We start from the raw sequence: 16,029 nt of genomic DNA, 5'->3' as shown, positions 1-16,029 counted from the left end.
CAGGGCTGAACAAAGGGGACATTACAAAGGTACTCAAACTATCCAACCAGGAGCGAACTCGTAACAATGGTTTTAAATTAGACAAATTTAGATTTAGGCGCTAAGTAGGTAAACACTGGTTTGGAAACAAAGTAGTGGATGAATGGAACAAGTTACCAAATATCATCATTAACTCGAATACGCTAAATAGCTTCAAACATACAGTAGGTTGGATGCTTATATGAGCAATAGGGGTTGGGTGCAAACGGGACTGCCCAGTATGGGCCAATAGGCCCGCTGCAGTTTCCTCCATTCTTATGTTCTTATGTTCTTATTTGAAGGTACACTAATAGTTTATAAGGGGTCACGTGACGGGGGTTCAAGGTGTGGTGCCGTTGTATCACCCGTAAACAGGTGAACAGGTAAACAGGTGAACAGGTAAACAGGTGAACAGGTAAACAGGTTGAACAGGCAAACGGGTGAACAGGCAAACGAGTGAACAGGTAAACAGGTGAACAGGTAAACAGGTGAACAGGTTGAACAGGCAAACGGGTAAACAGGTGAACAGGTAAACAGGTGAACAGTAAACAGGTGAACTTTTTGTATCCTGTAAAGTGAAAGTAGGTCACCCATAGGCCTGACTGTCCTATTTGGGTCACACACACACACACACACACATGAAGAAAAAGAAATGAGGTCATATAATTAGGGGATTACATGAATGAATTATAGTGATAGTGTGAATGAATGACGATAATAATGATACTATAATCGTGGAAGTATGAATTAATGAATATAAATGACACTAGATGGCGTGTAGATAAGTTGAATGATATATAAAGGAAAAATTTACGTTAATATATAAAAAATGGTTGAACAGGTAAAAGGGGAAAGTGAGGAAAGGGTTAAAGGGTTGAATAGATAAAGGGATAAGGGTTGAATAGATAAAGGGATAAGGGTTGAATAGATAAAGGGTTAAATGGTTGAATAAATAAAGGGTTAAAGGGAAAGAAACCACTGACCACTACCACCTTATTCCTGAGATGATAATTATAAGCCTTTGGTCTTTAAAATCTTCCCTTTAGGAGTCCTTAGTGATCATGGAGGGAGGGAAGGAGGGAAGGAGGGAGGGAGGGAAGGAGGGAAGGAGGGAAGGAGGGAAGGATGTACAGGTGCACACATGTGGCTCAGGACGGGTATGATCTCTCTCTCTCACTCTCTCTCTCTCTATTTTCCTCTTCCTCTCTTTTGTTTTACCTCCTTCCTTTCCGTCTCCCCTCTCTCTGTTTCCTTCTCTCTCGTCCTCTTTCTTTTCCCTTCCCTTTTCTTCCCACCTGTGTGTACCTGTAATTAACCGACCTGTTCCGTACACCCACAAGATCCAGCCAAGTTGATTTTCACTTTTGCTAATGTTAAACCTGTCTCCTTCCCCCCTCCTCCTCCCCTCCCTCCCCCCCCCACCTTTCTCTCTCCTTCCCATTCCCTCTTTTAGGTGAACATAATGGTTAATTTTTTACCTATTACACAGAAAACTATTATTTTTCACGAATATACGACGAGTAAAATAATACGGAGTTTCTCGCATTTTTTTTTTTTAATTTCTTCAACAAAAAATTAATCTTTCTCTTGGGTAAATATCCCTCAACAAAATTACTTACGTGATATTTTACGTAAGATTAATGGGAGGAAGATCGTGAAGGTGCTGGCGAATCTTACCTTAAGTGAGATTAATTAGTGAGGAAGTATGTTGGTGGTATGCTGAGGTGTTCCTAGGTATGTTTGTATTGTGCTGGGGTATAACTGAGTCTCTGGCTATACTTGGATTATATTAGAATATATTGGAGTCTTCCTCAACTCCTCCCCCTCCCCATTTTCCCCCATTCATTTCCTATTTTACCCTTTTTTCCCTACACAGTAAAACTCGGCTGCTTTCTTCCATTCACAACTAATTTAACCCATTATCTCCCCTTTACTGTATGTTATCAACCTCCCCCCCCCCCATTCCCCCATTTAACCTATTGTCCCTCCTCCCCATCCACAGTGGAGCGTGGTGCTGGGGGTCAGCTTCTGGGTGATGGGTCTGTTGCCCATGGAAGTAGGTCCTGCCTACCCCAATAATGGGTTCGTCCCAGCCATGCACGGCAGCACCCCAGACTGTGTCAAGGATCCTCGCGACACCTTCTGCCTACAGCCCAAGAAATATCCCAAGTAAGTCAGAATACAACTTGAAAACATCCCAAAACCATGATATTTATTTATGTTTGGTCTAATCAATTAAATTTCACCTTTACATTATGAGGAAGGTGATTGACCGATTGGTTGCTAAGTGGATTTGGTAATACCCGAAAGAACTAACTAATTTCTCTATGTTTGTTTCTCTCTCTCTCTCTCGTGTGACCAGAGACCGCATCGTGTACCTGTTGGAGAATAAGATGTTTGACGTGGACTCCCTGTTGATGGACGAGACCAGAGATTCCTACACCTTTGAGGCCAGGTAAGGAAGGAAGGGGGAAGGTGAGGGAGGAAGGGGGAAGGTGAAGGAAAGGAAGGGGGAAGGTGAGGGAGGAAGAGGGAAGGTGAAGGAAAGGAAGGGGGAAGGTGAGGGAGGAAGGGGGAAGGTGAAGGAAAGGAAGGGCTAGAGGAGGGAGGTGTAGATGGGTAGGGTAACAGAAGACAGTCCGCAATAGCACAGAAAAGTGAACACATCTCCAGTTCAAAATATTATAATTACTCAGATGGAAGATGACTAAAAAAGATGAAAAATATTGATAATTACACGAGGAATACTTAAATAAATAATACCTACAAGATTATACAGTATACAACAGTGTATATTTTAGTAGACGGGAGAGATGATACACCGTAATAAGTCCCCTCTTTACCGTCTCTCTTTATCTCTCAGCTTCTCTGTCTCTCATCAGTTTTCTTCCTCCACAGAGATTCACCCACACAGCCACCCATGATGTACGACTATGAGCCACCCCGCCAGACGTACGACCCACCCCGGCAGACCTATGGGGCCCCACGACCCACCTACGAGCCCCCACGATCGACGTATGGTCCCCCTAGACCAGCCGCTGGGTACCTGCCGCCCCGTCAGAACTACTCCACCACCTCCAAGCCCTACGGACCTCCTCCCCCCTCCTCCAAGTACGGCCCTCCACCGCCTCCAGCTCCACCTCCCACACGCTACTACAGCCAGCCTACGCCCACGCACCTCTACGACCCACCCACGCCCACGTACGACAACGAGGGCCCTTACCCGCGCTACCCGAAGTCTCCTGCAGGCAGAGGGTCCTCTTACCCCTCGCGCTACACGCCCCCGCGACCCCCGCCCAAACCGCAGCCCTGGTGGATGAAGTAGGTGCACCAGGGGGCTTTCCTCCGCTTGTCGCCTCTGGGGGCGTGGCTTACACGGCTTGTGGGGGCGTGGCTTCTCGCTTTTTTATATTTGGCTCGCAATGGTGTGGCTTATCTTTACCAGGGGCGTGGTCTATTGCTTGTAGATGCGAGGCCAATTGCTTGTAGAGATGTGGCCTGATGGTTGCAGGGGCGTGACCTATTACTTTTAGGGGTGTGGCCTGTTATAGGGTGTATCTTGGTGCTTGCATGGGCGTGGCCTGTTGCTTGCAAAGGCGTGGCCTTTCACTTGCAAGAGCAGGGCCTTTCACTTGCAAGAGCAGGGCCTTTCACTTGCAAGAGCGGGGCATGTTGCTTGTAGAGGCGTGATTGATTGCTTGCACTGCAAACAGGGGCGTGGCTTCTTGCCTTTACGGGGCTGTCCTTCTGCTTATAGGGCGTGGCCTGTTGTTTGTAATGGGATGGCCAACTGCTTTTGAGGACATGGCCTATTGTTTATGAGGACATGGCCTATTGCATGTAAGGGCGAATCCTATTTCTTGAAGGGGCGTGGCTTATTGCTTGAAGGGGCGTGGCTTATTGCTTGTAACAGAATAACTCTTGGCTTATTTGGTAAGGTATGATGTCTCGAATATAGAGTCACGGGTATGGTGCCTTGGTATAGTGCCAAGAGTGTGGTGCCTTGGTATAGTGCTACAGGTATTATTATTATTCTTCCAGCTTACATTAACACACACACACACAACATAATATACTACTAATAAATACAGTTTCTGAAGACTGGATCACATTTAACACATTATGCTTCGATATTAAGACTGGGTCAATTTTAACACGACCCTTTCCGACCTTTTATGATAAATTGTTCTTATATAAACCATTACTATTTATTGTATATAGAAACATAACCTAATACTTGTAGATAATATATTCAAAGGTAAAGAGTAAGTATTTGTATGATTTCTTGTTAGTAATGATCAGTTAGCTATTTGAACTAGTTGTTATTATCACTCACTAGCTAATATGAATTGGTACTAGCAAGGTTTATAGTTTTTTCTTCAATATTGTTTATTGTATATGTGTCTCCCTCCTTATCCTGTCATAATTTAACCATCCTTCTTCACATTGCCTCCCTCATTCTCCCTCCCTCACTCTTCCTCCTTCATTCTGCCTCCCTCACTCTCCCTCCTTCATATTCTCTGTCCCCTTACATTCCACCCCTCAATCTCTCTCTCCCTCAATTTCCCTTACACTCCTTCCCATCCTCCCCTACATTCCTCACCTCACACTCCCTTCCTCCCTCCCTTACAGCTCATCTCTCTCCCTTCTTCAGAATCATGAGGTCCTCACACCGTCGTCAGCGTCGTCAGGCCTCCCCAACGGATCTCTGCCCCTACGAATCAGACTTCATTATGCCCCGGGCCGCCCTCAACAACAAAGGAGACTGGATGTTTCTGGTTAACGTCAACGAAGTATCCACTGAGTACACGCAGCTAGTAGAGAGCAAGAAGTGCCTGTGAGTGTCATCCTTCTAGTGTTACGTTGGAGTGTGCTAGAGATGTGTTGGGGGGGAGGGGTGAGCGTTGGGGGGATGAACTAGGGATGTGTATGGAGAAGTGTACTATTAAATAGACGTTCATATTTACTTTTTAAACAAGAATTATATCAAAGTCTATCTTGATATTTGTTTTTTCTGCAAATGTAAATTTTTCTTTGCAAATTTATTTATTTTGTATATTTATTTCGTATCCTGCGGCGATTTTAAACATTTATATGGAAACCTTTTTTCCAAAAAAGTACTTGTTTTTAATATGCAAATTGAATGGTAAAATTTTATTGTTATATGCAAGGGCAGATCCAGGGGGTTCCTGGGGGTCTGGACCCCCCCCCCCCTTTCCACCAAAAAATTCCAATACCTTTTTTTTTAATGCAGTACTGTACCCAGGCATTTTCGTATAGTAAAAAGTATATACTATTGACTTCAGAATATCTCCTAATATGAAGTGCACATGGCCTCAAAATGCCCATGATATTGGTCAGATCTCCCAAAAAAATTCTGGGGGCTTACCCTAGCTGGGTGGGCTTGCTGTGCTCGCCATGTTCCCTCACCCCCCTTTTGATACTCCTGGATCCACCCCTGATATATGAACATACTAACTCCTCTGCATACCTTAAGTCCTTATGTCTCGCCCCCCGCAGCACCAACACCTGTTCCGGCACCTGTAACATTCCCGACGGCTTCAGCGCCATCTGTCAGCAGCAGTACGTACAAAAGCGACTGATTGCCCTCGACGGCTCTGGCACCAAGCTCGCCACTGACACCTTCTGGTTCCCCTCCTGCTGCGTCTGCAAGTTGAGGCAGATAGGAGGCTAATATTAGTGTTCGAGTGTTAGTGTTTTACATTACTGTACATTGTACAATGTAGGACTTCGCGCCCTTTCGTGTTTTTGACAGAGTAAAAATTGTGTTCAGCGCATTAGAGAGGTTTTACTCATGACTCGTCATCACTGTTTTCAGGGGAACGTCCGTCCGTTTGAGATAACAGAGATATCCCTTATGTTTCAGCCCTGTTTATATGTTACAAATGAAAAAAAGGCTAAAAAAGTTCAAAACTTTACAGATTACATAAGTTATCCATGGATCTTCTCTGTATACTTAGAAAACAGAAAATGGACACCCTACTAGGAGTCAAAGAAAATAGAATTGATTTTATGGGTAACTATAATAGTGAGTGTTAGCACCCGAAGAGGCTCTGTGAACTGGGTATTTTGTTGCAGGTACAATAGCTTTTAGATGTATGAATTTCAATTTAGATTGTTGTGATGAAATATTTGTCCTTGTGTCGTATGTCTCTGAATAAATATAATCCAGACGCAGAAGATTTAACGAGAAGTCGTCCCCAAAATCGACTTGGAATTATCTGCAAGAATCTTCAGCTGGTTTGACAAGATTCTTTGTTTTCAAGACAAGTTCACTTGAGCGAAGCAGTGTTCCTGATCTCGCATTCTGTGTTGAGCCACGTTCAATAACCTGTGGATAGACATAAGCGGTGAGTCCATTCTTAGTCTTCATTATTTATGTGTTCTTTTATTCTAGACTTAATTTATACGTCAGCTACAGTCTTATTTTTGTAATAATTCTTTATAATGTATGTCTCACTTAGATCGTGTAATAGTGTCTCTCTTCCTCAGATCAAAACACAATAATTGTTCCATCACTTTTGTTACTTTTGATCCCGATTTTTTTTTAATTATTAAAAATCAACTAACAAAATAAAATTCACAAAAGAGTCATTCAAATGCTATTTTATTTTCAACCATTAGTTTTATGTTTGTATTATTTCTATATCAGGTAATAATATGGGGTAAATTAACCTACTGAATAAACAAAAATAATACGGTATATGGGTGGTAGTGACTGCCAGGTTGAGGGCGGCCTTGTAAACATGAAGCTTTACTTTCCTTCACTTACAATACGTTGCATAATATAATAAATCATTTAGCCGATAGATATTTAGTTCACTGTATGAGCAAACAGTTGAGTTTCATTAGACAAGGGTCGAGCCTCCCCTCCACCCCACCCTTATTATACACGTCATCAGTACAGAAGAAGTGTTGGTAAACTGGACTTATCTTCTCTCTAGATACATCCAGAGAGTGTTTGTTATGAGATTCTCCAAGAGACACGAGAAGAACAACGTTCTCTTGGTGATAATTTAGTAACAATATTACACTAGGTGGTAACCATCACTAAAATTGGGGGGATTCGAACAGGGTTGGTTCCAAGAAAGATAAACAGCATATACAGTAGAGCAGTGGTTCTCAACCTTGTTTGCCCCATGCACCCCTTTCACCATATGTCAGAATGTCATTCCCCCCTCCTTTCCAAGATTGTCTGCCTCAAAAAGTGCATTCCAAATAATATGCATATAATACTGAAAATCCTTTATTTTTTCCATATTAGTATCAGTTTCCCCCTGAAAACCTGAGGGGGGAAATTCCCCCCTGGTTGAGAACCCCTGCAGTAGAGGAACCAGTACTTGATTCATGGATGTTCGGCCCTGACTGCCGCGCCACCTCTCGAGAAGCTTCCTTACCAAAGAAAACGTGTAGTTGTCTAGAGAAAGGTATTGTCTTCAGCGTAAACTCCTGTCATATGCCGTATACGTTTTTAGTCTTGGCATCCATTGCATAAATATACAGGATTGTATTTTTGCCACCATCGCCAGGGCTCATCCTACACGTGACGTCATGAACTTAAACAGACAGTAAACGATGGAGACATCTGTTGGGGAGACTGTTCATTACTAGGGATCAACTGGGAGTCCATAGAAGAACTAGTTCCTCTCTGTATCTTCCTTGGTTGGTTCAGTACGTGGTAACTTACATCAGATTTTACAATATCCATAGTAATACCATTCTATATTGAATTAGTGTTAATTTAGTACTGCACTATTCGTTATTCAGTGGGAGTACAGGTCGATGATCTGATAACTTATGGGGTATCTGGTGAGAAAAAGTGTTACCATCTCACCCATCTGATCAATTATGTCTCCCGTAAAAGCTTTCTATCCAACACCTTCTGGCAATGCACACTGAGCATGCATAATCCAGACAAGCGTTCAGGAAACAAATTACTGTACACTGCTTCAGAAGATCTATCAGGGACAAGGTTGCACCAGAATCAGATGCAGTTTTCTTCTGGGAATATTGACGCTGTGTCCACATTTTAAACCAGCAAAATTATGGATGTTGTAGATATTATTTAACTGTACAATTATTTCCTACATTCAGCAACCATTGGATCTTTTCTCACATTTCCACCACAACCTGGTTTTGCAAGTGACATGTTTGGTACACTTGAACACATTGTAGCAGGGTTTTAAGCGTGCTTATAACTGTCAATAATTTCCACGGCAGTAGACAAAGAAAAAATATCACCAACGGTACCGAGCTCAAAACTTTCCTCTTAACCCCAGACTTTTTATCCAGATTTCTGTTTTATCGAGACTGACAAACCACTAGGGACTAATTTCTGTTAATCCAGAGTCAGGAATAATATGAAATAGTCAGGATCTACTCACTGGTGGCTAAAATAAACAAACATTCTTAAATCACTTGAAACAATAATGTGCAGTATAATATATATAATTCTTGTACATACTGGACATACTTATTTACCACAAAGTTTATTATGTTGTTGAAGGTTGATTTTTTCTAGTCATATTTCTCCAAGAAAACTTTTGTAAACACACCTTTATCACGAGCTTCCAGAGCTTGTCGTTCAAGCTAAACTCCTTTCTAGCCCTCTTCTGACTTCCTTTTGAAGATGTCTTGCCTTTGGAAACCATGGAAAATAGTCTACATCGTTACAAATAGTCCACAGGAGTTAAAAGATGCACACACGAGAGCTGTAACACTGTGACTGGCTAACAGGCTTGGCAGGAGCTGGTGTTGGTATGGCCAGATAGTAATCCGGATTGCCTTTTTTCTCGGCTAATCCAGATTTTTTGGGGTTAAATAAATCCCCTCCAGAAATGAATGAACCCCCCCCCCCATTAGAATACATTAACCATTATCCCATAAAAGGTTACATTATTATACATAATGAATTTTTCACTCAAAAATGTGAATGAACGAAAGAAAATTTGTTTGAAATAAGCACGGATGTTCTTCATTACAAGCGGCAAACTCCACACTTAAGGTCGGGGGAGGTATTTTCTGTCCCTCTCGTTTTTTTCTTACAATTTTACTAACATTATTTGCTTATAATGTGCTTAGATTACTATGGTAATACGCGGTGTAGGAGGGAGGAAGAAGTGTGGGAGGGAAGAAGTGTGGGAGGGAGGAATGTGGAAGGAAGAAGTGTGGGAGGGAGGAAGAAGTGTGGGTGGGAGTGAGCTAGTGTAGGAGGGAGGAAGGAGTGAGGGAGGGAGGAATGTGGAAGGAAGAAGTGTGGGAGGGAGGAAGAAGTGTGGGTGGGAGTGAGCTAGTGTAGGAGGGAGGAAGGAGTGTGGGTGGATGTAACAATGCAGTGAGACTACGAGTGGTAGGGGTCTGTGAAGTGGAAGGAGTACTGGACGTTCCTGGAGATGGGGAAGCCAGCAACCCTCTCTCCTCCACTTGCCACTCATCATCATCGCTGTCATTACTTTCCTCTTGTCCAAACACGTAGTACGGATCACTACATTATCATCACCTTCAATATCACTATACATACATGCCTCTGTCAATACCATGTTCATCTTCATCCCTACCAAATAATTCAGAGTATATCTCATCCTGATTGAGTAACCAGTCACGTTCACGTGCCATGGCTATCGAGACTCTACTGCCCGGGTGGGATTGTAGTGGATTTCTCCCCTACAAACGCTGTTTGTCGCTGCATAGCCGACCCCGTGAATTCCCCATCAGTGTATGCCTCGTGGTCTGGGTCAACCAGCGCCGCCATACATCACAGAGGTCAACTACTAAGCCACGCCTACCCCCCGCTATTTAAGACCTGATCTCGTGGTGATCTCTCTCTTTTCTACCTACACCAACCAGCCAGCAACACCTCCTCCTCCTCCGCCTGCCTGGCGGTCCTTGCTCCCGCCGGAGAGCATGGCGACCCACAAGCTGTCCTCCTCTGAGCACTCTCTACATCACGCTTGTAACCATGCTGCCTTCCCAGCACCAAGCTGCATTGTACATCCAATACAACATGTATACAGAGAGCACATTGTGAGTTTCCTTTCTCCATCCCATCCTGAGTGCGAACACAAACATCCCATACCCCACAGGCTAATCCCTGGAGAAAAAAAATCAGCGGCCATGACTTTGGGAAGAGACAGAAGGGTGGGGGCCCCTGGGAGGGGGGTTGTGTGTGTGTTTCCCTTAATGCGGAGTGGCTGGAAATGTTTACACATGATGCCAGACACCACCAGCCAACAGATATGGCAGCTAAACTCGGTTTCAAAGGCACAGGAAAAGTATATTTGGAAAACGTTCTAGTATGTGAATGACCAGAGATAGTAACGTCGGTGATCACGTACTTGAACGCTCAAGGCCAGTTACGGGTTAAGAGGGCTTTTACTGAACTGTACATGTTTGTCTATAAGCACTGTGACTGCTTTTAAGCAAACACTAAAACTGGTGTCCTCACAGAAGCAGTGATACCATCTGCAGAATTTAAAAAAAAGTCAGAGCTACAAATCAGGGGAAAAAATGTGACCAATTTGACAATTTGATACAGTGCATTGAAAAGGTGCAAAATATTACAGTACTACAGGTATTAGACTTCACCAGAAGGTTTCAAGATGTAGCAGCACTAAAAACAGTAGCAACATTTATGTGTTTCCTATTTGGCGAGGAAGTTGATATTGATGAAATTTCATAAAAAATGGCATCATTGTTCACATGGACATATCTGCAGTCGAGAATTAAATTTTATTTCGACAAAACAGCATTCAAATCAAATCCAGGGCTTCTGGTACAGTATTTACTCATCGAGGAAAATATTTGAATATCAGAAAAGGTGTCATGTATTTATATAGATTTTTAATCAACTTACCTTTGTGAGTCAAGATTCTCACACATAAAAACATCAAATTCAAAGACCCTATGAACTCTGTCACTGTATATGACCAGCAAGATGCTTGTTTGAGGCTAGCAGTTAGCACCTACATGCTTTTAGGTGAAATTATTGAGAAACACATGTGTATAACTAGACAGACTTTATATACTGTGTATATTGCGTATATGAGGAAAACTGGATTGGTCGACTGTGTTAAGATAACTTTGGTAAAATTAGATCCCATCTCACTAAAATCTGCCCTACACCAACTATTGTACTGTAAACTACAGGTATCATCTATGCTACATCCATTACACTACACTACACTACATCAATTACACAATACAGTAATTTACACTACATCAAGTACTGTATATCATCATCTACACTACATGTACTACCTAAGCATCACTAGCACTCTCTCCCTCACAATTTATTAGTTATCTTTTATTTTTTACCAAATCTAAAAAGTATCTATCAGATGTACAACCACTAATAATTATTCGGCACCTGTCATATTGTATCACGCCGTAAGGGTGCCTTGTGATTGTCTCCGACTCATCCACCTCCCGCTATTGGTACACCCACTAAAAAATTATTGGGCACCCTTACGGCGTGATACAATATGACACGGGTGCGGAATAATGTTTTAGTGGGTGTACATTCCCATGGTCCCCTTAGTATGCAAGCAAAGTTTAAGGTCTCTGCGTTTCATGGTATTGGAGCTACGGTGCCAACCGACTGACTGACTGACTGACTTTTTATTCATATGAAACCAGTTGCTCAAGTTCATGAGAAGTTAACTGGAAATGAATGAAACAGATTTGCATAATTCTTATCAACTTATTAACTCTTTACTGTTTGTGGTAGGGTAAAAAGTCTACGCCTCATAAATGTGTAACATGCACATTATTTTCCTTTGAATTTTCTAACATTTTGTTTTCTCCCTACTGAAAGAATCCCCTTTTTATGCACCAGATTGTAAAGAGAGCAAGTGGAAAATTAATTGATTTCACAACAAAACCATCATTAGTTCCTCTGAAATTTTTTTTCTTCTTCATCTATCGCATCTTCTACAGTAGTTGATCTAGAAACTTTAATGTAGAGCACCAATCACCAAGTTGTGACCTGGTAATTTTTTTTTTTAAATAATCTTTGGTGCATAAAAAATATTTTATTGTTTGATGTGTATATTGTAGTTAACCAAAATAATTTATTTTTTTAATAAAATTCAGTTTCACATAACATTTGTGGTGTAATGTAATGAATGGATCAGACCACTCCAGGACAATTAGTATGTACTGTATGTACTTCAGTATATTACCTAAGAAAACAAGAAACCTACCACTACGGTGTACATGGAAATTTACACCTTTCTTCAAAATGAGTTTCATCATGTGGCAGCTCAGTCAAATCCTATGAACTCCGTTGAATTCACCACAGGGTCCCGGAGCCATGAGAAGGGGCACAGGTCCAGGTGCCCTCCCCTCCACTAATTGTACATATTGTTTGGTTTTTAATTGAAAGCGTTTCAAAATTCAGCGAGACAAACCTTGGCTTACATGTAAGAAAAGACAACATGATACACAGTGCAGATACAGTGCTATAATAACGACATTTTCTTTCAAAATACCGTAAGTCATCAAAAGACGTCTACTAACCACACAATTAATTTTCGAAAAGTATGTTTAGAGGAGAGGGTGTAAAAACATAGGGTATAAAATCACAAATTGCTTAAGACATGGATGTAACCTTTTCTTTCTTTCTTTTTTTCAAATGTATTTAAGTGAAAACCTTCATCAAACTTTGCAGTTAGTTGTTGTAATCCTTAAACATTCCTCAGCAATGGTAACTTTTTGTCTGAAGTTATTCTTGAAAGTTATACCATTCAACAGAATCATCATTTATTTTAGTATTTACAATACCTATTCACAAATGCTGAATGCAATTATTTCAGGTACAATTTCTCTCTCACCCAAATATTGCATCATCGTCAACATTTTATGGCCATTTTCCATGTTTGTTTGGGTTAGCTGTGATTACCTGCCACCAGTTGCTGGCTAAAACCAGAATGGGATCCCCCCCCCCCGATCACCACTGGAAACCAAGGTACTGGCATGCTGTCTAAACACACCAGCCCAGAAAATACAGTAGAGACCAGGGGATGGGCATAGCTCTGGTGACCTGGTTGCCATCAGGCATGTTGAAGCAAAGTTTTATAGCTGGATGCTCTTACTAACAGGGTGGGAGCAGCTGGCAAGGCAGGGTTGCGACTCCCTGAGGTAATCAGAGACTACCCGCCTACCCAAACATCGTGAAATTTTTACACATGTAAAAGGACAATGTAAACACCTAAAAATATATAAATAAAATATCCATAATAATTTATTTATTATATTATTTTTTTTTATAAAAAATAAATAAGTGGCCAGGGGCTGTAACTGAGAAGGGCATTTTATGTCGGGTGTAGCTGCATGGACAGAAAATGGTTTAGTCAGAAGCTTAAAAAATTTTCAAATACTTTCAGTAAGGATAGAACTAGTGTAATGGAGACTGAAAATTGAGAGCTTTGAAAACAGACAAATTACTGAGGACTTAAGACAGGGAGGCACATCATCTTCAGGTGTTATGAAGTGTGTTGGTTCAAGCAGTGACACCCACTTCAATTTACACTATTGAAACAAGGATCTGTGATGGTAAAGTCCCAAATGCAAACAGCAATAAAAATTTTCTTAACTTGAAAAACACCCCAAGTGAGGCATAAGAGTACTGTATCTACATAGTTGTATGAACAACTGATATTCACACTGAGTTCTAGGTACAGTGCTGAAATGAGTCCACAGTATTTTGACCCAATAGGTAGGAATAAACATTGGAGGACAGAGTAGTGAAAGGATAGGTAACAAGTGTAACATCAGTGGACAGAATGAATTGACATATTTATGATGTGTCATTGTGTGTGCACCGTTTCATAAAGCATAAAAATCTATAGAAATTTATAAAATTAATTAAAAATCAAGTTACATATCCATACAAGGCATTAGAAGAGCTTATATATATATATATATATATATATATATATATATATATATATATATATATATATATATATATATATATATATATATATATATATATATATATATATATATATATATATATATATATATATATATATATATATATATATATATATATATAATATATATATATATATATATATATATATATATATATATATATATATATATATATATATATATATATATATATATATATATATATATATATATATATATATATATATATATATATATATATATATATATATATATATATATATATATATATATATATATATATATATATATATATATATATATATATATATATATATATATATATATATATATATATATATATATATATATATATATATATATATATATATATATATATATATATATATATATATATATATATATATATATATATATATATATATATATATAACATAATAAACATAACTTAAAAATGGCAAATAATTTACATTGCAATTTTTCATTATCTTTCATATTAACATTTTTTCTTCGACCACTTTTCCTTCAGTTTCATGTACAGTATGGAGAGGCAACCCACATTATTTCAAATACTATTACATACAACCAAATGGCAATTTCTTCATGTCAATACAACTTATCCAGAGTGAAGATTGTTATCAAATGCTTCAAGGCTTTTCTGCTAAATCTTTGGCATTAAAAGGGTGTGGGTATGGTTGACACCAAAAAATTTGTCGTACGTGCTTATACATGCCACCCTTTTGAGTGTTAGAAGTCATAAACGATACTCTGCTTGCTGGATAATCCAGAAAGAAACACATGTGCTGCCAATAATGCAAATATAAAGTTTGAAAACCTTATCAGGTTATTCAATGACAAACAACGAAACAGGTACATAATTTCAATACTCAAAGCTTCATTTTTTTTGGCATAACCCGACTAATCAATTTGGGTGGGATGGACAAGTGCAGATCAGTATCCCCCCCCCCCCCTTCTCTGCATACACATTGGAGGCATAGTGATTTTTGGGGAGGGAAATCAACCCAGCATATACCTGTACAACTCATGACATGATCGTTTGTCAAGGGTAGATTAAAACTTCCTGAATCCTGTATATAGATGTCCACAAATTTGATCAAATGGTGCTTGCATTCACTGAAATACAAGTAATTGGTCTTACACATGTAGTGGTCATCATTTTATAGAACATTTTAGTTATCATCACTATATGTATTAAGAAATCTGGTGTAAATACAGTATTTGTTTTGTTTTATTATGCAGCTAATTTCCAGACATTTCCTTAAATTTCAATATTTTTTAGTTCCATTATTTCATTATTTAAAGAAGCTGGGTAGTCTGTGCAGCAAAAATGTGTGATTAAATTTTCATTGCATAATTTTTTTGATCAACATTATTGGTGTGAATAACATTGGAATTAGAGCGATACGTATCTCTACAAGAGCAGAAGTTCATATACAGGTAATCTAAACAGGTACGTACTGATATATAATCAGGTTTTCATGTAAAATATATATATATATATATATATATATATATATATATATATATATATATATATATATATATATATATATATATATATATATATATATATATATATATATATATATATATATATATATATATATATATATATATATATATATATATATATATAAGGTAAGGCATGAATATGGTTTATGATAAATTATGTCTATTTCAGAAATAAAACCCAATATCTTTCCGTTAGTGTTAAGATTAGTCAACTTTTGACACTACCAATCCAAGCCTTTAAGGATGATACTAATAAGTCCTGAAAGATCAAGCATCAGATAGCTAACATGCATATACAGTATAGCAATTTATTAGCTTGCTGAATATCCTATACTGTATTAGTTTATTAAATTATTAGGGCCATATCAGGGAGATGCACTTTTTGTGGCGATATTCTCAAAAAATAATACGGGTCAACTGAAATGAACAGAAAAAAAATTGTTTTTATGTCAAACAAAAAATTCATTTATATATTGTGACTGGAATGTACTGTACTGTACTTGTAAAAGAGAAAAAAGCAAG

The 16,029-nt window shown here is 39.1% G+C and overlaps 1 protein-coding gene across 3 annotated transcripts in view; it reads left to right on the top strand.

Annotated features, from left to right (window-relative positions):
• The window catches only part of LOC121879575 (protein spaetzle 5-like), a 72,318-nt gene extending 65,679 nt beyond the window's left edge, over positions 1 to 6,639 (top strand). For 2 of the 3 annotated variants that reach the window (XM_042386244.1, XM_042386243.1), the window contains exons 2-6: positions 2,021 to 2,187; positions 2,381 to 2,473; positions 2,917 to 3,339; positions 4,673 to 4,855; positions 5,539 to 6,639. In XM_042386244.1, coding sequence (XP_042242178.1) covers positions 2,021 to 2,187; positions 2,381 to 2,473; positions 2,917 to 3,339; positions 4,673 to 4,855; positions 5,539 to 5,713 — 1,041 coding nt within the window. In that variant the 3' untranslated portion in view covers positions 5,714 to 6,639. The remainder of the gene's footprint in view (positions 1 to 2,020; positions 2,188 to 2,380; positions 2,474 to 2,916; positions 3,340 to 4,672; positions 4,856 to 5,538) is intronic. The other variant, XM_042386246.1, reaches the window with a different exon arrangement.
• Positions 6,640 to 16,029: the final 9,390 nt, after the last annotated feature.

The sequence above is a fragment of the Homarus americanus genome, unplaced genomic scaffold (genome assembly GCF_018991925.1).
Source record: "Homarus americanus isolate GMGI-L3 unplaced genomic scaffold, GMGI_Hamer_2.0 scaffold9741, whole genome shotgun sequence".
NCBI lineage: Eukaryota > Metazoa > Arthropoda > Malacostraca > Decapoda > Nephropidae > Homarus > Homarus americanus.
Note: the sequence above shows the minus strand (reverse complement) of the source record. Positions and strands in the feature narration are given on the sequence as shown.